This window comes from Panthera onca, chromosome C2 (genome assembly GCF_046562875.1).
Source record: "Panthera onca isolate mPanOnc1 chromosome C2, mPanOnc1 haplotype 2, whole genome shotgun sequence".
Taxonomy (NCBI): Eukaryota; Metazoa; Chordata; class Mammalia; order Carnivora; family Felidae; genus Panthera; species Panthera onca.
In genome coordinates this window covers 83,629,353-83,654,436 of record NC_138347.1, presented here as the reverse complement: position 1 = coordinate 83,654,436, position 25,084 = coordinate 83,629,353, and the positions used below count along the sequence as shown (strand labels likewise).

The following is a 25,084-nucleotide window of genomic DNA, read 5'->3' as shown; positions in this document are numbered from 1 at the left end:
AAATAAATAAGCTTTTAAGAAAATAGGGTGAAAATATTTGAAATTTATAAAAAGTATACGGTTGGTTTTTTTTAAGTTTATTTATTTGGAGAGAAAGAGAAGGAGAGCACACAGGAGTGGGGGGTGGGCAGAGAGAGAGAGAGATAGAGAGAGTCCCAGGCAGACCCAAAGCCACAAACAGGGAGATCATGACCTGAGCAAAAATCAAGAGTCTGACACTTAGCTGACTGAGCCACCTAGGTGTCCCTCTAGTCATTTTTAAATAATGGATTTACTATGTTGCACTTTTCTGGCTTTCCTTCTTTTTTTTTTTTTTTTAATAATTTTTTATTTTTAAATTTACATCCAAGTTAGTATATAGTGCAACAATAATTTCAGGAGTAGATTCCTTAATGCCCCTTATCCATTTAGCCTATCCCCCTCCAACAACCCTGTTTGTTCTCTATATTTAAGAGTCTTTTATGTTTTGTGCCCCTCCCTGTTTTTGTATTATTTTTGTTTTGCTTCCCTTATGTTCATCTGTTTTGTATCTTAAAGTCCTCATATAAGTGAAGTCATATGATATTTGTCTTTCTCTGACTAATCTTGCTTAGCATAATACCCTCTAGTTCCATCCACGTAGTTGCATATGGCAAGATTTCATTCTTTTTGATTGCCGAGTAATACTCCATTGTATGTATATACCACATCTTTATCCATCCATCCACTGATGGACATTTGGGCTCTTTCCATACTTTGGTTATTGTTGATAGTTCTGCTATAAACATTGGGGTGCATGTGCCCCTTCAAAACAGCACACCTGTATCCCTTGGATAAATACTTAGTAGTGCAATTGCAGGGTCCTAGGATAGTTCTATTTTTAATTTTTTAGGAACTTTCATACTGTTTTCCAGAGTGGCTGCACCAGTTTGCATTCCCACCAGCAGTGCAAAAGAGATCCTCTTTCTCCACATCCTTGCCAACATCTGTGGTTGCCTGAGTTGTTAATGTTAGCCATTCTGACAGGTGTGAGGTGGTAGTTCATTGTGGCTTTGATTTGTATTTCCCTGATGATGAGTGATGTTGAGCATTTTTTTCAGGTGTCAGTTGGCTATCTGGATGTCTTCTTTGGAGAAGTGTCTATTCATGTCTTGCCCATTTCTTCACTGGATTATTTGTTTTTTGGGTGTTGAATTTGATAAGTTCTCTATAGATTTTGGATACTAATCCTATATCTGATATGTCGTTTGCAAATATCTTCTCCCATTACATCGGTTGCCTTTTAGTTTTGCTGATTGTTTCCTTCACTGTTCAGAAGCTTTTTATTTTTGCTTTTGTTTCCCTTGCCTCCAGAGCTGTATTGAGTAAGAAGTTGCCATGGCCAAGGTCAAAGAGGTTTTTGTGGGGCGCCTGGGTGGCGCAGTCGGTTAAGCGTCTGACTTCAGCCAGGTCACGATCTCGTGGTCCGTGAGTTCGAGCCCCGCGTCAGGCTCTGGGCTGATGGCTCGGAGCCTGGAGCCTGTTTCTGATTCTGTGTCTCCCTCTCTCTCTGCCCCTCCCCTGTTCATGCTCTGTCTCTCTCTGTCCCCAAAATAAATAAAAAACGTTGAAAAAAAAAAACATTTTAAAGAGGTTTTTGCCTGCTTTCTCCTCGAGGATTTTGATGGCTTCCTGTGTTACATTTAGGTCTTCCATCCATTTTGAGTTTATTTTTGTGTATGGTGTAAGAAAGTGGTCCAGGTTCATTCTTCTGCATGTGGCTGTCCAGTTTTCCCAGCACCACTTGCTGAAGAGACTGTCTTTATTCCATTGGATATTCTTTCCTGCTTTGCCAAGGATTAGTTGGCCATACGTTTGTGGGTCCATTTTTGGGTTCTCTATTCTGTTCCATTGATCTGAGTGTTTGTTTTTGTGCTAAGCTTTCCTTCTTTGGATTTACTTTGTAACTTTATATATCTTTAAAGATAAACCTCTTCTTTTTAGTCTTCTGGTTGTCTCTGCTGTGTTTTTCTTCACTCAAAGTTAAATTTGAGAAAATGGAGTAGTGTAGAGCATAGTATGTGGCAAGTCAGTACTGCTAGTTGTAGAGACCACATTAGTGAAAATATTGGTTTCCTTTACTATTTGGTATTTATTAGTCTTTAAAGCTCCTCATTAATCCACACTATCTTTAAGACTGATAGTAATTTCTTTCTTTGTATAGGATTCCTGAATTCTAAAGGAAAATTAAGCTTGGTTGCAGCATAGCTACACTGTAGATCAACTGTGATATTGTAGCTCCTCTCGACTTTACATTGGCCTCCTCTGTCCCTTGCCCTTACTTATTAGGGTGGTAAGTATTACTTTAAAACTCTGCTCAAAATGCCCTAGTGAATTGCCTTGTGATTCTACTCCTTAAGGTAATAATTGTAGACCAGATCAGTCATGAGAAAAATCTATTCCAATTTGTACCTGTGTTTTCTGCTGGTGAAACACTGAAAATTTGAATCTATTTTAATGTTAGTCTTAGAGTTCTTTTTTGTTGTTGTTTTAATTAATTAATTAGTTAATTAAAGTAATCTCTACACCCAATGTGGAGTTCAAATTCACAACCCCGAGATCCAGAGTCACATGCTGTACTGACTGAGCCAGCCAGGGACCACAACCCTGCAGAGTCTTAAACTGGATCTCAATTCAGTATTTGCAACTCAAGTGCCAGACAGAGAGTAAGCGCTCAGAAACCTTTCTCCATTTGACCCAAATCCCAACATTGGCTCAGGATCTTATTGTCCATTGGGAAGAAACACTTAACTTAGCTAGGATTAATGATCCCCTAATTTGACCAAGTTGAAATATTTTTTACCAAGGGTACATACAAGTTAGACTAACTTCTGGGAGTAAGGAAACTTCAAAATAACATTCACTTCACAATCACAACATAATCAGGTGTGTGTGTGTGTGTGTGTGTGTGTGTGTATAAATCAACAGTCCATTTCTTCATTTTCATGATCAACTTTTGTTATTTGCCTAAAGTTGTTAAGACTTTACAAGTTCTGTTTGTAGATACCTGGGCAAGACACCAGAACCACTTGTGTTTAAATAATATTGCTATTCCATGCACAGTTCAAGGTTCTAGTATTTTCTCTTAAGAGAAAATTCCTCTCCTCCCTCACTTCCACCAAAAAAAAAAAAAAAAAAAAAAAAAAAAAAGAATTGTGCTGAATTAGTTGGTTTCCACAGGTACTAAGTTTATAAGGTTTAACAAAGCAGAAAAAATATGTATTTCTGTATTAAAAGATTTTAAAATAATTATTTGAGTTTCTATATGGATAATCTAGATAACTAAGGATTAAAAACTAAAATTTTTTTCCTGAATTACCAGAAATTTTCTGATTTTCTCAAATTGATGCCATAGTTTTATATTACATAATGACTAAACTGTCAATTTTTGGGTTTTTAAAAAATTTTTTTTAATGTTAATTTATCTTAGAGACAGGGAGACAGAGCACAAGCGGGGGAGGGGCAGAGAGCGAGGGAGACACAGAATCCGAAGCAGGCTCCAGGCTCCGAGCTGTCAGCACAGAGCCTGACACGGGGCTCAAACTCATGAACCTTGAAATCATGACCTGAGCTGAAGTCAGATACTCAACTGACTAAGCCATTCAGGTACCCCTAAACTGTCAATTTTTCTAATACTGATAGACCAACTCTATTATTTACTGGCCCCAAACTCAGATGAAACATCAATTACCAGACAGTCTTCAAATATCCCTTGCAGAATTATCACAGGATATATATTTTTGTCATCTCAGTGCCACCAGTTAGCTTGCTGTTGACACAAATATTTGTTTACTCATCTTTCAAGAAACTTTACTCCAAGATAATATTGTCAAGTAAGGAAGCTGATAAATAAGGAAACTAATGCAGATGTAAAATAGCACAAAATTATTAATTTGTTTTAGGGAATTGTTATTCAGTAATGACTTTCTATGCAAAACTTTTAAACTGTGCGAAAGTCAGAAACTGAAATCTAAAACTGTTTCAGTGCTCGCTTCGGCAGCACATATACTAAAACTGTTTCAATATATTTTTTTTAAATTTTTTTTAATGTTTTATTTATTCTTGAGAGAGAGAGAGAGAGACAGAGCATGAGCGAGGGAGGGGCAGAGAGAGAGCGGGACACAGAATCCGAAACAGGCTCCAGGCTCTGAGCTGTCAGCACAGAGCCCAACACAGGGCTCGAACCCACAAGCGGTGAGATCATGACCTGAGCCCAAGTCGGATGTTCAACCAACTGAGCCACCCAGGCACCCCTCAATATATTTGTAAATAATGCCAACTATGCATGATGTGATTAGTATCTTATTTATAAATTGCTGTTCTCTGTTTATTTTAGGTGTGGAAATTAAAATAACACAAGTATTTTTACCGGGGCTTTGATCAAGCAAATGCTCAAAAGGTATTATATTTATAGTATTTATAAACTCCTAAACATTGCTATTAGATAATCTAAACCATTTTTCTTTCTTTAACCAGGGACTACTTAGGCCAATCAGAGTAATGGGGAACAAATTATATCTAGTCTCAAGATCAAAGGAAGACAGTGTCACAGTCATTTCTGTTAGCAAATATTTATCTACCTGTTTCAGCTCCTCCTTGATATCCTTAGCCCCTCTTCTAATTTTTCTCTAGTCTTACAAATACTAAAATAAGTTATCTCCCCTCATGTTTCTGTGACTTAGGCCAAAAACATAATTTTAAATCTACCTAGCAATCAGGAGCTAGGTCTACAACATGCATGAGTTCTACAGTTGGAAATAAAACCCTAAAGTACCTTTAGTTATTTTTCTTTTTAAGTTTATTTATTTTGAGAGAGTGTGAGAGAGTTAGCAGGGGAGGAGCAGGGAGAGAAGAAGTGAGAGAGAATCCTAAGCAGGCTCTGCATCACCAGCATGAAACCCAACATGGGACTTGAACTTATGAACCCTGAGATCGGGACCTGAGCTGAAACCAAGAGTTGGGCTCTTAACCGACTAAGCCACCCAAGTGCCCCAATGCTAGAGTACCTTTAACCAGAAGAATCTTTATGTTAAGAAAAGTCTCTCAAGTGTAGCATCAGGAATAAAGATCCTGAAGAAATGAGGGAGAGAAAGAAAGGGATCTAGCTTTTCTAGACAAATCATGTGACTCTGGCAGTCAGTTGCTGACTTGACAGTCTGATCACCCTTGTATTCACTACCTTTATCTAGATAAAACTTCCTGTCATTATATTCCTTTGGAACAAACATCTTCCCCTCTTATTTTATCTAGAGATGCTTATTTTTTTTCTAATGTTTATTTTTGAGAAAGAAAGCATGTGAGCTGGGGAGGGACAGGGGGGTGGGGGTGGGGCAGAAGATCCAAAGCAGGCTCCGCCCCAACAGCAGTGAGCCCCACGTGGGGCTCGAACTCACTAACCGTGAGATCATGACCTGAGCAGAAGTCAGACGCTCAACTGACTGAGCCGCCCAGGTGCCCTGCAATGCTTATTTAGTTGCTTGCTCTTTCCTGAAAGGAATGATGATGCTTTGATATTTGCTCAGTTTTTAGAATTCAATCTGTAATTTATGTTTTGTTTGCTTGATTGTGTATGAATTCATTTATTATATCACTTATTATAAATCTTGAACCTATAGTAGATACTCTACTTTGAGATGTGATTAAACGTAACTTTACATTTTTAACCATTACTAGTTAAAATAAAACACTTTGTGTAAAATGGGAAAACAAAAGCTATTGAAGCATACCTGGAAGCCCGAAAGATTCACTTTGAAATGCATCTCATATTTCTAAGACCCCTGTGTAAATTATTTACCCTGTCATCAATAGGAAGAATTTATATTTTGTGTTGTGCAGACTGGTTAATGGGAGACTTTCTCAGAAAGTCTAGAGAAAGTGAAGATGTGCAAAAAGCTAGGCCAAAGCTTCTTGGAAGCAAACAGCTCAGATCTATGAGATAGTCTCTCTTAAATACAAAGCAGTAAACAAGTATCTTTTTGCTGCTGAATACTTTGTAATAGCAGGTGATTTTATAGCTGTTCTAATACGGGATTTTCAGTTTTACCTTGGGTGAAAGCAGTGGAAGACCTCTTGTCAGTCAACAGTCAAGGAACCAGCTATAAGAATAAGAGGCAGAAAATAGCATAAGAAAACAAACCCTTCTTAACTCCTGTAACATCAGCCTTATATTAATACTTAACTCACTCAATCTACTATCCCTAAATTTATCAGATACAGATACCAGTTAACAAATACCAGATACAATATGATTACTAGATACAGAAAACAGAGTATCTTTTCATTTTTCTTACTTGTCCCTTTTAGCCAGAAGGAAATTCTTAGTTCTTACAGTGTGTTATTTTGTTTTGCATTTTGTTTGCATTCTGTTGCATTGTTTTTGTATTCATTTAAAGATTGAGAGAACAAAAATGTAGAACACAAAAGGCATAAAGTCCAAGATTTTTGTTGTCGCTGATGCCAGTCCTTATATCACCAGTCAAAAACAATAGTTTGTGAATTTTTTGAATCTGAAATGCAATAAGAATTTAAACTAAGTAAGCAAATTTATAGACAAATTTTTGATTTGGGAAGCTTTAACTTGGTAAAGCATTAAGATTAAAATAAGTTATATTCCATATCGTATTTATGTTTATCATAATTGAATGGTTATCACTTGTGATATTACATGCTTTGAACTTTTTTCAATTTCAACAACAAAAAGTTGGCATTCAGGCACAGTAGTGATCTCTCATCTATGGGAGATAGGTTTCTGTGTATTGAACCAATACTGAGATAACTTCAGATTAAAAGCATATTCGAGATATGTGCTACTGTCCATTTGGAAGTGACTATATGTATTATAAGTGAATTTTTCAACTTTAACCCATGTATATGTACATGGGTTCGTGGATGGCACACACATGCGTGGGCAGCCATAACCCAAGAAGTTGTGTGACCTGCAGGGAGGCAAACGTGAACTCTCTAGTCAGGAAAGTCTCAAAAGAGATAGAAGAAACCTCTCCCTGTTTTTTTGGTTCTTGATTATACATTTTAAAACTGATAATAAAATACTTTAAGCCTATGTAATTTTATTCATTTAGGTATTAGAATTAACAAAATGAAGATTTTATTCTTAGGCAAATCTGTTACCTGAAACCTCCAAAGCATAATGAGATTTCAGTTCAAAAGCTAGCTTTCTTGGACTATAACATGTGGGTAAACTAATATTCTCTCAAATTTAAGAAAAGCTAATTTTACTGACTAAATATCTGGTATTTGACATTGCTCCAAAAACCAGTTAGTCATAAACATTCTCTCAGGTTTATTTTTACTTGTTTATTTAAGTAGGCCTTCTAGGGGTGCCTGGGTGGCTTGGTCGGTTAAGCGTCCGACTTCAGCTCAGGTCATGATCTTACGGTCCGTGAGTTCGAGCCCCGTGTCGGGCACCTGTTTCAGATTCTGTGTCTCCCTCTCTCTCTGCTCCTTCCCTGTTCATGCTCTGTCTCTCTCTGTCTCAAAAATAAATAAACGTTAAAAAAAAAATTTTTTTTTTTTTAAAAAGTAGGCCTTCTACATCAGTTTCTATGGCTGTAACTGTTTCATTACATTACAAACTTTGTTACACAGAAAATAAATTGCATGTATATTTGAATACTTAAAATTTTGTTTGTTTGTTTGTTTTTTAACTTAGAAGTGAGGGTAAAGTTTATCCCTATCAGTCTTTCACTTACTTTGTAAATAGCTCTTGCCTATTTAGAAAAATCTGTCTCAATCCTGTATGTAAAGTCCTAAGGCTATGAAACAACTTTTTGTTAATTGTAATAACAACTTCATAGGGTTGTTAGGAGGATTACATTAAATCTGTATGAAGAATTTAGAAAGTGCCAGGCACATGGCAAGCAGTTTAAAAAAAAGATTAGTGTTGTTGTTCTGTTTTGTTTTTTAATGCATACAAAGAAATATAGCTCCTGTGGTATTGTCAAACCAGTTAATAGACCATTATTACACAGGTTCGGCTCTTACTTGTTCCTACAGCCTAACCTGATAGAGTTCCAAGAACTTCCTCAGTTTTTGCCAGAATTCTTAGAGGGGACCAAAATGGTCCTTCTTCAGTTGTTTTATGACTTTTAAAATCCACACAATCTACATGAACACAGCATGGATTTCCCTATCAGCTTACTGCCTCTGAATCCCCACCTGCTGATCCCAAATGAAAATAGTTACTCACATCTTTATTCCATTTGACTGATAAAATTGCTTGAATTTTTTCTGACTTTCCCTGCAAAATTGGGAGATGAAGAGAGGAGTGTTTTGAAAAGATTCTGTACTTGGGGCGCCTGGGTGGCTCAGTTGGTTAAGCGTCCGACTTCGGCTCAGGTCATGATCTCACGGTCCGTGAGTTCGAGCCCCGCGTCGGGCTCTGTGCTGACAGCTCAGAGCCTGGGGCCCCTTTCAGATTCTGTGTCTCCCTCTCTCTCTGCCCCTCCCCTGTTCATGCTCTGTCTATCTCTGTCTCAAAAATAAACGTTAAAAAAAAAAAAATTAAAAAAAAAAAAAGAAAGAAAAGATTCTGTACATGCAAACGTTTAGGTGTCCTTCAAATGTTGTTACAACCAGGTACTTTTTCCTAACAATCAGAATAGCCTGGCATACATCTGCCCAGGGAAAACTCTATCATCTGGAATTCAGGAAGATTAAATGCTAATTTATATGAAGAGGTAAAAAACATTCCCATTGTAAGTGGGAACTGTGCTATGTGTACCAGTGTGGCATCATATTGCCTATGCTCCCTTATTATTTATCTTTGTGTGAATATGTGTTGTCTCAACTATATTTAAAATAAAAACTTCAACAGCAATATCTAGTAATACCTTTAGATCTTTGAAAACCATAGGTGTAGCACAGTATCCTGACAAAGGTGGGCACACAGTATTTGTTGATGATAATAGACATGGAACTGACAGAATTAAATAAACTCAGTGAGCGAGTTGATGAAAGTTGGAAGCATCTAGTGAATATTGTAACTAGGATATGTGGGTCATTAGAGTGATGGAGAAAAGAAAGCAAATAGAATAAGAATATGAAAAAGAATGGAATAGGTGAGTTGCTTCTTGATTTTGATATTTCATATTTTCTTGGTTATGTCACATGATTTTAAAAATGGGGTACAATTTAATACGTGATGGGGTATATAAAATACAGTCCTAAATTAAGATTGTTAAATCTCAAGTCTCGACTTTATTTGTGGCTTGTGAATGTAGGATGGCATTTCATTTTGGGGGTTATCTCTGATGTTCTTAAGCCTTCTTTATGATGCCATAGTTAGGTCTGGATGTCTGACTGTTGAAATATTTCAGAAATAAGCTGGGACCATTAGAAGGAATTCTGTATGATGGGGTGCCTGTGTGGCTCATTCAGTTGAGCGTCTGCATCTTGATTTAGGCTCAGATCATGATCCCAGGGTCGAGGTATTGAGTCCTATGTCAGGCTCCATGCTGAGTGAGTAGCCTGCCTAGGATTCTCTCTCTCTCTCTCTCTCTCTCTCTCTCTCTCTCTCTCTCTCTCTCCCTCTCTCTCTCCCTCTCTCCCTCGCGCTCTCTCTCTCTCTCTCTTCCCCCCCCCCCCCCGGCTTCCTCCCTCTGCCCCTCTCCTCCACTTGAGCCTGCTCTCTCTCAAAAAAAAAAGAAAAAAAAGAAGAAAAAGAATTCTGTATGAGATTATGAGGGCATGGGAATAGTTGAGAGTTATTCTGAGTGCTCTTAGGCCAATTACAAATACATTTTGGATCACATATTAACTTATGGAGATGTGAAAAAAAGTAGCAGTAGAAGAACCACCTTAAAAATCAAAATTTAGGGGCACCTGGGTGGCGCAGTCGGTTAAGCGTCCGACTTCAGCCAGGTCACGATCTCGCGGTCCGTGAGTTCGAGCCCCGCATCAGGCTCTGGGCTGATGGCTTGGAGCCTGTTTCCGATTCTGTGTCTCCCTCTCTCTCTGCCCCTCCCCCGTTCATGCTCTGTCTCTCTCTGTCCCAAAAATAAAAATAAAAAACGTTGAAAAAAAAATTTAAAAAAAAAAAAATCAAAATTTAAAAGAATTGATAGCTACAGCCCCCTGCCTCAATCCATCCATTAGTTTACCTATTCATAGTCATTTCTGAGAGAAGTTTAGGGATGTTTCTTACTAGCAAAAGAGAGAAGGGCATAGATACATGTGTTTTAAAAATCTGAAAACAGGGGTTCCTGGGTGGCTCAGTTGGTTAAGCATCTGACTTCAGCTCAGGTCATGATCTCACAGTCCGTGAGTTCGAGCCCTGCGTCAGGCTCTGTGCTGACAGCTCAGAGCCTGGAGCCTGCTTCAGATTCTGTGTCTCCCTCTCTCTCTGCCCCTCCCCTGCTCATGCTCTGTCTCTCTTTGTCTGAAAAATAAATAAAAACATTAAAAAAATAAAAAATAAAATATAAAAATCTGAAAACAAAATACTACATATTTATAGTTGAAATTGGGGGAAATAGAAAAAAACAGAAGATAAATAAATTGCTTACCATTTTTGGCATATGTGTCTCCTTTTTCTTTCCCTGAGACCACTGATACATAATTTTTTTCTGTTTTTTAGCATATATTTTATGATCTGCTTTCCACATACTACCTAATAAATACTTGCCCGTATTGTTAAATAGTCTACATAATTTTATTTTTTAAAGTTTTTTAGGTTTACTTATTTATTTTGAGAGAGAGAGACAACACATGCAAGTGGAGGAGGAGCAGAGAGAGAGGATCCCAAGCAGGCTCTGTATTGTCAGTGCAGAGCCCCGCACAGGGCTCAAACCCACAAACTGTGAGGTCATGAGCAGAGCCCAAACCAAGAATCAGACACTCAGCTGACTGAGCCACCCAGGCATCCCTAGTCTACATAATTTTAAATGGCTGCGTAGACTGTCTTCCATCCTTAAGATGTACTGTGGTTTAACTAATCTCCTATTGTAGGACATTTAGATTGTTTTAAGTATTTTCTATTAATACATCATTGAACATCCCTGTAAATAAATCTTTCCACATATTCCTGATTATTTCTTTAGAACAGATTGCTAGAAAGGGACTTGATGGTCAGACAGTTTCCTTTTTTTTTTTCTTTTAAGTAATCTCTACACCCAATGTGGTACTTGAACTTACAACCCTGAGACCCGGAGTTGCATGCTCTACCACCTTACCAGCCAGATGCCCCAGTATACATCTTTTTAAAGGCCATTGGCAGATACAGCTGAATTCCCCTCTAGCAATACTATATATTAAGATAATAAAACATTTATATTAGGATTCTGAATGTAGTCCAATTCTTTGTCTTGCAGCATTCCTTCTTAACTCTACAGTAAGTAGATGGAACCCATCTGTGTAATAGGGGAGACAGAGGTTATTAGTAATTCACAAACTGCATAATACTTTTAGAGGGGATGGGTTTAAGGAATACTATTGCAAATTGTACCCATAATGCAAATTTTTATTTAGCAATTTTAATTGAAATGAGATCATACTCTATGTCCTGTATAAGATATATCATGTGATTTTGTCGTAGTGTTTACATCAAAATGAAACTATGTGGAGTGCTGTTTATATATTGAAATGTTTTCATTTTTTTTACTTGTAGCCATATAAAGAAGATACTTAACAGTCATTTCTCAACAATTATATAGTCAACTGATGTAACAATGGTACTAATATTGGGACGAAGACTAAACAGAGAGGATCTTGGGGTGCGTGATTCCCCAGCTACTAAACGTAAAGTTTTTGAAATGGACCCTAAATCTCTGACAGGCCGTGAGTTTTTTGACTTCTCTTCAGGATCATCCCATGCTGAAAACATACTCCAGATATTCAATGAATTCCGAGACAGCCGCTTATTCACAGATGTTATCATTTGTGTGGAAGGCAAAGAATTTCCTTGCCATAGAGCTGTTCTCTCAGCCTGCAGTAGCTATTTCAGAGCTATGTTTTGTAACGACCACAGAGAAAGCAGAGAAATGTTGGTTGAGATTAATGGTATTTTAGCTGAAGCCATGGAATGTTTTTTGCAGTATGTTTATACTGGAAAAGTAAAGATCACTACAGAGAATGTACAATATCTCTTTGAAACATCAAGCCTCTTTCAGATTAGTGTTCTCCGTGATGCATGTGCCAAGTTCTTAGAGGAGCAACTTGATCCTTGTAACTGCTTAGGAATCCAGCGCTTTGCTGATACGCATTCCCTCAAAACACTCTTCACAAAATGCAAGAATTTTGCATTACAGACTTTTGAGGATGTGTCCCAGCATGAAGAATTTCTTGAGCTTGATAAAGATGAACTTATTGATTATATTTGTAGTGATGAACTTGTTATTGGTAAAGAGGAGATGGTTTTTGAAGCCGTCATGCGTTGGGTCTATCGTGCTGTTGATCTGAGAAGACCACTGTTACATGAGCTCCTGACACATGTGAGACTCCCTCTGTTGCATCCCAACTACTTTGTCCAAACAGTTGAGGTGGACCAATTGATCCAGAATTCTCCTGAGTGTTATCAGTTGTTGCATGAAGCAAGACGGTACCACATACTTGGGAATGAAATGATGTCCCCAAGGACTAGGCCACGCAGGTGAGAAAACTGTTTGTGAATGAACTACAACATAATCAACACAAGTTTTTATTTGTTTAATATTTTTAAACTTCCTGAGTGAAATCTCAGTTAGTCATTTTATGTATTGTCTACATGTAGCTTTATATGATTTAAGATTTGTTATGGATTATGTAAATAATTAAAATGCCCCCCTCCCCCCAAAAATAAAATAAAATGTCTCTGCCAGTGAAGGCTAGATTCAACAGTAACATTTTTTTGTTATTGTTCTGAGCTATGAAAGAGTATGGCAAAGGGTCTTTACAACTCTGCACATCTCAATATATTTCTACTTATTTCTCTTAACATTTATAGGATCCCAGATCATTTCACTTTTCTTTCCAGAGGGCCTTTGGATATAAAGTAGACTAAAGACTTTGGTAGACTGTCTTGGATTGCCTCTACATATAAAAAACAACCGACCAATTTACAGACTCCCTTTTTTCCAAACAGACAACTTGAAATATAATTGTGAAGTAAATAAGCTGCTATATATTGAGTGGATTCTTAGATGTAAAACCCATGTTTCAGATCTCTTCTTATTGCCATGGTTACTATATTTAATGTCAATCTCAATTTTTAAATTTTTTTCTGAATATAAAAATTGTATCATCAGAGAGAATTTAGAAATTTATGTTTGGAGGTGGGAATTCAATTCAGTATTATATTTGTATCATCTTACAATGTGTATTTATAAAGCACATATAGATTTTAATTCATAAACTATAGAAAAATAATATCCATGCTTTAATAATTGAAGGAATAATACTAAATGTGCCAAACTGTGAATAAGCAAGAAACAGCTATTGTGAGAAATATTACAGTAAAAAGTGTTTCTAATATCTTTCTAACAAAGCTAATTTTTTTTTAATTGTGGTAAAAAAAAGCATATAACATAAGTTTACCTTCTTAACAATTTTTAAGTGTACTACTCAGTAGTGTTAAATATATTCACATTGTTGTGAAACTGGTGTTTATTTTTATTTTCACATAGCGTCTCCACTTTTCCTATAAATTTACTAGAGCATAGCTCTTAAATCAAATTTTTAGACTTGATTTTGATTATTATTGTTTTATATGTGATTAAAATTCAGCAGATTAGGAGATAGCATGTCTTTAAAATCTACACTAGTTTGGATATAGTAAGATTTAATCTCTTTCCTCATATGTAAAATGAGAATGATGATTTAAATAGTACTTAGTTAACTATTAAGTGCAATAACTCTTAAGGTACTCATCATCAGAAGTGGTGTGCAGAAGTACTTAAAAATTATTAGCTATTATTATTTATGTAGTATAGTATAGGTCTGACCCACTTTAAGAAAACTCCCAGTCTGAACTTTTTTGGATACAGTATTGGGTAATTAAAACTACAAAAAAATAATGTAATATTTCTTTGTATTAGAGTTAGAGTGCACTTTTTTCTTCAAAGTCAACTGAGTTTCATGAAAAGTAATTGCTTTATAAGAAAGAAATATAAAATATTTTACTCAGTTTTTTAACAAAGGACAAGAACATACAATTTTATTATATAATATACTGATTTTTTTAAGCTGTTATTTTATTTAAGGACTGTTATGAAACTTGGGCTGAGCTTAAAAATGTAAAAGACCAAGGTTCTTCAATGTATTAATTAAGAACACTGGGGATGCCTGGGTGGCTCAGCCAGTTAAGCACCAACTCTTGATTTTGGCTCAGGTCATGATCTTACGGTTCATGGGATCAATCCTCACGTCAGGCTCTGAGCTAATAGTGCAGAACCTGCTTGGGATTCTTTCTCTCCCTCTCTCTCTGCCCTCTCCTGCTTGTGCTCACTCTCTCTCCCAAAATAAATAAATAAACATTAAAAAAAAAAAAAAACAACACTGAACAGCTTTGGGACTGTTCTAGAACTTTTCCGGATACACAGTATCCCTCCAAGGGGAAAATCGTGTGTTTTCTTTTAGAGAGAAAGAGAGAGTGCACGGAGGAGAGGAGCAGAGGGAGAGAGAGAGAATCTCAAGGAGATTCCACACTCAGCATGGAGCCCTACATGGGGCTTGATCCCACGACCCTGGTATCATGACCTGAACTGAAATCAAGAGTTAGATGCTCAACCAACTGAGCCACCCATGTACCCCAAAATTGTGTATTTTTTCTAAACAGAATGCCCTTATAGCAGAGAGAACGGTTTTGGGTCACATAGGGTTAGTAATACCTTTCCTGCATATCTCCTATATACGCATAAGATTAGAATTAGGGACCAAGGAATATATGTTGTAAAATCAAACCAAGTTATTTTATTATTAACATTATAAAAATATGACATAAATGAAATCAGATTGCAGCCTAAGGATAATTAAGCTTAGAATACAAATAGATAATTTTCCAATTCACTTAATTATTTGATTTGTAAAAATGTATTTTACATCCAATTTTTAAGGGAATCAATCCATTTCATACAGTGAAATAATCTGTATAAGGTTGTAATGTCATCTTTATTTAAGGGAAGAGTAGGAAAAACCAAACTGTAGTTACATTGAATTTACAGAATATTGTAAATGTAATAGAAGATATTTATTTTATGTAGGCATTACATGAGGAATATAAAGAGAAATGCTTTATTTTACAACTCTACCATCACCTCCTGTTCTTTATATTCTTTCACTTATCTGTTACTGCATATTAGTACCAATCACTAGGAATTTCATTATCTGAACAATGTGTATTGTTTGTACAGGTTCTCATCTTTCTGAGAAACTCCAAACTTCTTTGAAAGAGGAGTGATGTCTCCACTTCAAGTACAGTTCACTCCTCTGACTTCTGCTCCAGTCCCTCTACTGAAACTCCTCTCAATCAGGTCATTACTGACCTTCTATTTGTTATTTGTTAGCTTCTTTGCAGTCTTTATTCACCTTGATCTCTCACTAGGATTTGACATTATCAATTGTTTTACTTTTTCTTGATGCTCTCTCCTCCACAAGCTTCTGAAACACTATTTTCCTTATGGTCTTCTTCTCCAGCTGCTCTTTTCCAATTTGATGGTTCTATGTCTTATCTTTGAAATGTTGATCATCCCCTTGGTTCACACCTGTCTGTCTTGCCTTATATTACATCTTCCCAGATTATCTCATCTATTCTCTTCATTTTACTTACCATATATGCTATTGACACTCAAACCTATATCTCCAGCCCAGACTTCTCTCTTTTATTCATGCATTCATTCAGCCAATTTTAAAAAAATTATTTGTTTATTTTTACTTCAGGATGCATCTTTAAAACAATAACATAGGCGTACCATGGTGGCTCAGTCAGTGAGCATCTAACTTCAGCTCAGGTCATGAGCTGAAATATTTTGTTAATTTTTTTAATGTTTATTTATATTTTGAGAGAGAGAGAGAGCGTGTGCAACAGCACGATAGGGGAGGGGCAGAGAGAAAGGGAGACACAGAATGTGGAGCAGAATCTCCAGGCTCTGAGCTGTCAGCACAGATCTGACATGGAGCTTCAACCCATGAACCGTGAGATCATGACCTGAGCCAAAGTCAGATGCTTAACTGACTGAGCCACCCAGGCGCCCCAATAATAATTCTTTCATATTAACTAATACCCAGTCCATATCCATATTTCCCCAATCCCTAAACTGTTCCATAATGAACCTTGATCCAGTCAAAGACCACTCATTGCATGTAGTTATTTCCACCAAGTCTTTTATTCTAGAACAGTTTTTCATAATTTTAACTTGTTGATGGGCAAGTTGCCCAGGAGAATATTGCACCTTCTGTATTAGGTTGCTTCCTTATGGTGTTACTTAGTTGAATTTAGCTATGTTTACTGGAAACTGGAAGTTAGCTCTACAAGCTCCAGCTTGATGGAGACAAGTTAAATATTTTTGGCTAGAATTCATACTAGGTAATGTGTATATATTGTATGGCATTACATTAAGAGACATAGTATATCTGGTCGTCCCACCTTTAGTGATGCAAAAGTTAACTCTGGATTAGGGTGATGACAGTCTGTTCCTACCACTGTACAGTTAGGTTATAGTCCTCACATCAGCCAGTATTTCTTCAATGCTTATCCTGTGCCAAGTATTCTGTGGAGCTCAATCCATACTGGATATTCTAACTATATATACCCACGTGTCTCTCAAATGAGAGAGAAAACCCCAACATACATTATATTGAAAACAGTATGATAGGGTTACTTAGAAAGAAAGTATGGGCCAATCTAAGAGCATGTAAATTCTGATAATCTGTACTACCAGTTGTAAAGCCCTGGTAGAAAAAACAATAGAGACCAATCATAGGAATAAAGCTTAGGAATAGTTGTCTTTTTATTAATATATATTATGTAACTTTAAATCTCTGTACTAATAATACATAATACTGTTTTTTAATAAACAAGTGCAAGCATCATTATGTGTTCAGAATACTGGCTTCAGAATCAGGCTTAGTCTAAGATCTGGCTCTGTACGAACAGTTAATTCCATGACTTTAGGCAAAGCATTTTCACTTCTCTATCAGTTTCCTCTTGTCTAAAATAAGCCTAATGCCACTTTGTAATATTGCGAGGATTGGAAATACCATATGAAAAGTGTATACGCTCGTATTTGACACAAAAATACACAATAAAAGTTTTTACTTGTTTTATGAATAATAAAAATGCATTACAAATTTGTGCTATACTTTTACAGGATAGGAAATATTGTTTGAGAGACAGAAATGCTTAATGTGGTTTATTTTAAGCATAGTTTGTTCATGTCTATGGAAAAATTTGATGCTCTTTGTCACATTCCATTGAAGAATAGAGATAGCTAAGATTTAATAAGCTTATCATTTTGAGTTTGGAATCAGTTTTAAGTATTTTTCTAATAATTGTCTATCTTGCCTAATAATCAGTTAACTATATAATGAAAATTATGTGCATAAGGAAGACAAGGTTCAAGTTCCTGTTGGAAACCAATGAGTAGACAAAGATATGATTAAGATTTTGGGCAGGGGGTGGTGGTGCCTGGGTAGCTCAGTCGGTTAAGCAGCCAACTCTTGATTTTGGCATAGGTCATGGTCTCACAGTCATGAGATTGGCCCCACATCCAGCTCTGTGCTGAGGGTGGAGTCTGTTTGGGATTCTCTCTCTCTTCCTCTCTCTCTGCCCCTCCCCCACTCTCACTATCTCTGTCTCTCTCAAAATAAATACATAAATCTTTTAATTTGTTTGTTTGTTTTTAAGAAATAGTATTTTCGGGACATCTGGGTGGCTCAGTCGGTTGGGCATCCAACTCTTGATTTTGGCTCAGGTCATGATCCCAGGGTAGTGGGATCGGGCCCTGCATCAGGCACCATGCTGAGCATGGAGTTTATCTCTCTTTCTCACTCTCTGCCTCTCTCCCCCACTTGTGCTCGCTCTCTCTCTCTCTCTCTCTCACAGAAAAAAAAAAGAGTATTTTAAAATTCAGTGTTTTCAATTTTTTCCACTCCGTCTTAAGAATAATAATCTGTTATACTATAGTATGCATAGTTTACCATTTTTCTCCATGTTAGTTTCTTTATTTTTAACTCAAACATTTTTACATAAAAGTATACATGTAAGTCTCCCTCTACCTGACCCTTGATATATCAATTCTCCCCAAAGGATACCTGTTGCCAGTTTTTTGAACTCTTTAGAAATATACTTTGCATATAGAAGTGGGCATGTGAATATATGCGCACATACCTGCCTACTTTTTTTTTATACACTCCACTCTGCACCTTGTTTTTATCACTTATAAGTATCTTGGAGATTATTCTATATCAGCACACATAGATCTTTAAGTCAGTCTGTTTAGAGTATTCTCTTACTATGGACAGGTCACTAAGTGGGAAGGTTTTCAAAGGCTGTTTGGGCAAGCATGGAATCCAAACAAAGGGAGTTAGTAGATCTTTAGAATCAGAATCCTCTCAGCTAGTATAGCTTGAGCAAGTCTCCACAACCACAAAAATATTCTTACCAAAGAACCAGTAATGTTCAAGTTAGCTAACCTAAGATTCTTTTTCCCTTAGAAGTAACTTGAATGAGCACAGGAAATGTTTGCCTCTGTGATTATTATACTTTTTCATTCATTTACTTGTTGCTTCTATAACTGACCAAACCCCTCTTTTGATATGTAGGGTTTTTTTTAGATATATTAATACACTGAGTTTAGTAAGTGTCATACCTTATGGACTAAAGAACCATGTAGTCTCATATCTCTATTTTAGTTAATTATTTTGTTTGGTGGAGCAGTTTTCAGATATTTTTGAATCTCGGAATATAGATTCATCCTATAGTATCATCTTGAATGCCTTTTTGTTCTAGTTGCCATCATTAGCTGGAGTAACTTATTTCCATTAAGGCTATCATCTCCCCACCATAGATAAAAGTTTTCCAAGCTCAAGAAATAAAAATAACTTCTATTGGGTTAACAGTCTCTATAATGAGAACACTAGACCTGTCTCTAAGTTAAAAGCCATTTGGTTGCAAATAAGACCTTCCATACAGGCAAAATTACTAGTTTATTGATCCTTTCAAATAAAAACACATTCCAGTACACCCAAAATGATCCTTTATTTAGTGGGACTAATTGTTTTTTTGTGTTTTGTTTTTTTTTTTTTTAGTGGGACTAATTGTTTTGACCATTAGCTTTTTGTGCTCTTTTCTCTTGTCCCAAGGTACAAAAACATACAATATATGTTTATTAGGCGAAGAAGTCTTGAAAAAGGCAAGCAACATTAAGCAAAGAGAAACTATAAAACAAATAAAATGTTATAGGAAAAGTGTAAAGCACAATTCTATAATATAATAATAGTTGTATTGATTTTACATTAAAATAATTGGGAGTGGTTGGACCCCAATGACAGTATTTAGCAACTTTTGTTTTGATCAATCAATAAATAAGGCTTTGGGGCGCCTGGGTGGCTCAGTCGGTTAAGCGTCCGACTTCAGCCAGGTCACGATCTCGCGGTCTGTGAGTTCGAGCCCCGCGTCAGGCTCTGGGCTGACAGCTCAGAGCCTGGAGCCTGTTTCAGATTCTGTGTCTCTCTCTCTCTCTGACCCTCCCCTGTTCATGTTCTGTCTCTCTCTGTCTCAAAAATAAATAAACGTTAAAAAAAATTTTTTTTTTTAAAAAATAAAAATAAATAAGGCTTTGAGGAATATCACATGGATTTGTTTTAGAGGTATTTTAAGTGTAATTTTGGGAAATGATACTTTTATGGAAAGAAAGAAGTTAATAGTTATACTACGTATCTGGTGTTATTCTTTTTACTTTTAATAGTTTTGTGTTGGAATTACTCATTTTGGAATACTTTAATAGTCTCATTTTGGAATTATTTGGAAAATAGTATTGATAATATTTCCATCTTTCCAATAATATTTTACTATGTACTAGATTAGGGTTATATGATTTGCTGGGTTCCTAAAAGTAATTTTTATTCCATCTATGAACAAGATTCTTTTCTACAATATATTTTTCTGATTTTATAATGGAAAAATATGGCTGACATGGAACAGGAGAATGATTATTAGCTGGAAAAGCTATGAGTAAATGTAGCTAGAATAGAGTATTTCTGTTAGAGGAACATACCAGTATTGCTTAATTTTGTTTTTTTCTAGTGTAATTGTGTAACTTTAGTGTAATGACTAAAACTACAAATCAGTGTTCTGATGTGGTCTATCTTCCCTCCATATTTAAGTTAATAGAAGAGGGATTGTTAGCATTTTGCTTCATGAGACTTAAAATTATAACAACCATAAAACGTAGGTGCATTTTTCATTTCAGTTATATTTGTGAAAAAATATAAAAGCCAAATAACTTTCAAATTCCAAACTATCTATTGATCCTTATGAACAACAACAACAACAAAAAACTTAGATAAGTTTTTAGTTTTTCCTGTATCTAACTTAAATTTAAACTACAAAAAAAAAAAAAAATAAACTACAAAACAAAAGAATCCTGTGACTAACATAAACCTTAGGATTCTCTTAGTGCTCTAAATATTTTTTTTTTCCACTCTAAAAATTCTCCGTGCTCATTATCATCTTGAAAATTTGTGTTGATAGAAGGAAGCCACACTATCCAGAGATAACTATCGTTAGCACTTTGGTATATTCTTTCCAGATGCATTTTTTACATAGTATTGATGAGACCTTCTGTATAATTTTTGTCTTGCTTTTTTCCATTAACATTCTTTGTTATAAACTCTTTTAGTGACTGCTCAGTGTTTTGCTTTGGATTACTTTAATTACTTAACTTTAAAAGATTATTATAAAAAATAACTTCTGAATAAGTACACATACTCCTTTAAAGGGTACTTATACTATGAATTCGTTTTTTTTAGAACTAGCAGTCTGATGAAAAAGCACCATTTGTCTACATTATCTTACCTTGGTATGATTATACACATCTGAATTGCTACAAAACTACATTTGAAAATCATCCTTATTAATACCAGGATTCCAGTTGAGTTAGGTAGGATCTTTAGACTGCTTTACAATTTTTGAGGCAAAACTCATAGAAAAAAGTACCCATAGAAATTTTCTGTGGAAAATGATGTCACTAAATCCCTTATAAATGTTCTCAAAGTAAGTCATTGGCAGCCTGTATTATTTGGCACATGCTCAGAGAATAAACTGTTTACTTTATAATCGTGTTCTGCTTTCTTAGTGATAATGGTATGTCTTTAGAGTTTCCAATGATCTTGCATGTATTTTATTATTTAAACATTCCTATAATAATTATTTTAGGTCAACTGGCTATTCTGAGGTGATTGTTGTCGTTGGAGGCTGTGAACGGGTTGGAGGATTTAATCTTCCATACACTGAGTGTTATGATCCTGTGACAGGAGAATGGAAGTCTTTGGCTAAGCTTCCAGAATTTACCAAATCAGAGTATGCGGTCTGTGCTCTAAGGAATGACATTCTTGTTTCAGGTAAAGAATTATTACTGTAGCAACTTTTAATTTGAACATAGCTTGGCTGTTTTAAAGAATAGTACTGTCTCAAAAAAAAAAACAAAAACAAAAAACAGTGAAAGTGAATATGCCCACTTTAGGCAGATCAGTTTATACAACAAATAAAACCAAGAGTGACTTTTTGCGCTTAAAAACGAGCTCAAGATGATCTAGAGTGATTTATAAGAGATCCACTAGAAAAATGCTTGTAATCATCATATTTTAAATGTTATCAAATGCATATAGAATATAGTATAATTTTTCTTAACTTTTACCTGTTAACTTTGTTTTAGGGAACACAGTAAAGTATGCAAAGTGAAAAATAACCCATATAATTAAGCATCTCCAATCAACCCAGCTTTTCTGAAATTCTCCCAAAGTTTATGAAACATGATTTTCCTTAAAATTCTTAACTTCTTTTTTTTTTTTTAATTTCTTTTTAACGTCTGTTTTTGAGAGACAGAGTGCAAGCGGGGGAGGGGCAGAAAGAGAGGGATGCACAGAATCCAAAGCAGGCTCCAGGCTCTGAGCTGTCATAGCAGGGCCAGATACTGGGCTCAAACTCACAAACTGTGAGATCGTGACCTGATCTCGTGATCACGTGCTGAAGTCAAAAGCTCAACCAACTGAGCCACCCTGGTGCCCCAAAATTCTTAACTTCGTTTATGTGATGTTACATCTAAAATCAGAGACAGTAAAATGACAGACGTATACAAAGTATAACTACTGTATCAATGGTCCTAAGTCTGTTCATGGTTAATAATTTTACCAGCTTTGCAGATTACTATATTACTACCTGTTGAACAATGTAACAATACATACTTTATTTTGTACGATAGTATACTTTTGAAAAAATGGATGATTTAAAAAAACTTTTTTTAAATAATTCTGTTTGGGTGCTTCTGATGTCTGATTCAAATTAATAGTCTCATACATTTGTAAAATTCATATTCTGCATTTTATTATTTGGGGCCTATAATTATTATTTTTCAAGATAATCAGCCAAGTTTAAATCTGCTCTGTGGAACTATTTCCATTAAACTTTAAGAGGGTCTTTCATTTATTGAACTGAATTCACAAATTCTTAGACTGAATAAATCCTATGTTTTAATTATCTATGCCTTGAGCATAGTCCCTTAGTGATATATATATTATTGTGTGTACATTGTTTTGCATTTAAAGGTGGAAGAATCAATGGTCGTGATGTGTGGATTTATAACTCACAGTTAAATATTTGGATCAGAGTTGCTTCTCTAAATAAAGGCAGATGGCGTCACAAAATGGCTGTCCTCCTTGGTAAAGTAAGAAACCACTTTTTATTACTATTGCTGGTACATTTCCAAAATAAATACCACAGCTGAATCTTTCATTTTACTCACTCTCTGGGTATTTTGGATTCAAATTGTATTTCCTTCCATTTCTAACCTCAGTAGATAAACTGCAGATACAAACAATTTGACACTGTACTTTTGAATGGATATTTTGTTTTCCCAATTTGGAATTTGTGGCAGTGAAGCACATTTCTCTTTTTATGCTCCATTGGAGTCTGAATGCCTAAGAAGCATTGGAAAGTAAAGGAGTTAACATCAAGTACAAAAACAGGCCAATGTCTAATCCAAGCAATCATTTTCCTTTGCTGACTGGCAGTCAGGAGGAGATACATTTATCTAGAGTGATGTTATTTTATCTTTTTTCTTTACACAAGTTAGGGACAAAAGTTTAAGTGTTAAGATAAATTCAGCAACATATTTTAAAGAAAACTGATTATTGACTGTAGCTAATACATATTTAAAAATATATAATTTGGGGGCGCCTGGGTGGCTCGTCGGTTAAGCATCTGACTTCAGCTTAGGTCATGATCTTGAAGCATTTTGAGAATTCAAGCCCTGTGTTGGGTTCTGTGCTGACAGCCTGGAACCTGCTTCGGAGTCTGTGTCTCCCTCACTCTCTGCCCTTCCCCCGTTCACACTCTGTCTCTCCCTCTCTCTGTCTCTCTCAAAAATAAATAAGCATTAAAAAAAGTAAAAGTATATAATTTATCTTCTTTGTCCTTAGGAACTTGAGAAACACTTATAGACTAGTGGTTTCCAAACTTTTTTAAACCAGCTACATCCTCTTTTTTTTTTTAACGTTATTTATTTATTTATTTTTATTTTTTATTTTTTAATTTTTTTAACGTTTATTTATTTTTGAGACAGAGACAGAGCATGAACAGGGGAGGGTCAGAGAGAGATGGAGACACAGAATCTGAAACAGGCTCCTGGCTCTGAGCTGTCAGCACAGAGGCTTTTATTTATTTTTGAGAGTGCAAGTCGGGGAAGTACAGAGAGGGGGACAAAGGATCCAAAGTGGGCTCCACACTGACAGCAGCGAGCCCAATGTGGGGCTTGAATTCACAAACTGTGAGATCGTGACCGGAGCCAAAGTTAGGACACTGAACCGACGAGCCTAATCTAACATAAAAACCATTACACAGAACAGATAAAAATACAGCAGTATACCAAGGGCTCTTTAGCTTTTCACTACCTCCATCTCTGTCAGCTCCTCCAAAGCTACCTCAAATTAACGAGCAATCTGAGCAAAAGCAGCATACTTGCTTACATGGGTTTTTTGGGTTTTGTGGGGTTCTTTTTGTTTTTTGTTTTGTTTTGTTTTTTTATAGAAAGAGAGAGCATGGACCGAGGAGAGGGGCAGAGGGAGAGAGAGAGAGAATCCCAAGCACCCAGTGCAGCACCCAACACAGGGCTCGATCCCATAACTATGAGACTGTGACCTGAGCTAAAACCAAGAGTCAGATGCTTAACTGACCAAGCTACCCAGGCGCCCCGTTACTCATGTTTTGACTGGTTCCCTGAAGCCCTCTTCTAAAAAGATTGCTGCCTCTTAGGTCCTCCTATGGAGACATTTTAGAGCCACCAGTGAGAAAACAGAACTGCTCTAATTGAAACTGAGATGGTGCAGGAACCCTTCCCATTCAGCCTCTCATCAGCCCTCGTGCCCTCCCCCTATTTCCCCATGGAGGATTCTTGAAATTTATATACTGTAGAATACTAGAGTTTCTCAAAGCACATTTTGAAAGCTACTGTTTATTCCTAAGGATATTGATCTGTTGTGCTGCTGCTATTGACAGTCAATGAAACATTGAGGATCTTGAAATAGATGTAATGGAAATAAAATATTAATTCTATTTAAATATTTTCCAAAATCACTAGTTTGTTAGTACCTACTATATTATTTTTTTAATGTTTATTTATTTTTGAGAGAGAGAACATGGGAGAGGGGCAGAGAGAGAGGGAGACAGAGGATCTGAAGCAGGCTCTGTGCTGATAGCAGCAGCCTGATGCGGGACTCGAACTCATGCTCAGATCATCAGAGCCACCCAGGCACTCCAGTACTTACTGTATTGGTTTTGGTAGTCATGCGTCAAGAATGATAAAATATTACTGAAAAGGGGCAGCCAAAATATTCAAGGGGGTAGAAAGAGAAGAGATCTAAC

At 36.1% G+C, this 25,084-nt stretch overlaps 1 protein-coding gene across 8 annotated transcripts in view; it reads left to right on the top strand.

Annotated features, from left to right (window-relative positions):
* Nucleotides 1-25,084, top strand: part of KLHL24 (kelch like family member 24) — a 43,669-nt gene that overhangs the window by 5,106 nt on the left and 13,479 nt on the right. For 2 of the 8 annotated variants that reach the window (XM_060639330.3, XM_060639331.3), the window contains exons 2-6: nt 2,183-2,311; nt 4,355-4,417; nt 11,642-12,622; nt 21,383-21,567; nt 22,771-22,889. In XM_060639330.3, coding sequence (XP_060495313.1) covers nt 11,703-12,622; nt 21,383-21,567; nt 22,771-22,889 — 1,224 coding nt within the window. In that variant the 5' untranslated portion in view covers nt 2,183-2,311; nt 4,355-4,417; nt 11,642-11,702. Of the gene's footprint in view, nt 1-2,182; nt 2,312-4,354; nt 4,418-7,564; nt 9,496-11,641; nt 12,623-15,359; nt 15,480-21,382; nt 21,568-22,770; nt 22,890-25,084 lie in introns of those variants that run through there. The other 6 variants (XM_060639335.3, XM_078453179.2, XM_060639336.3 and 3 more) reach the window with 5 other exon arrangements.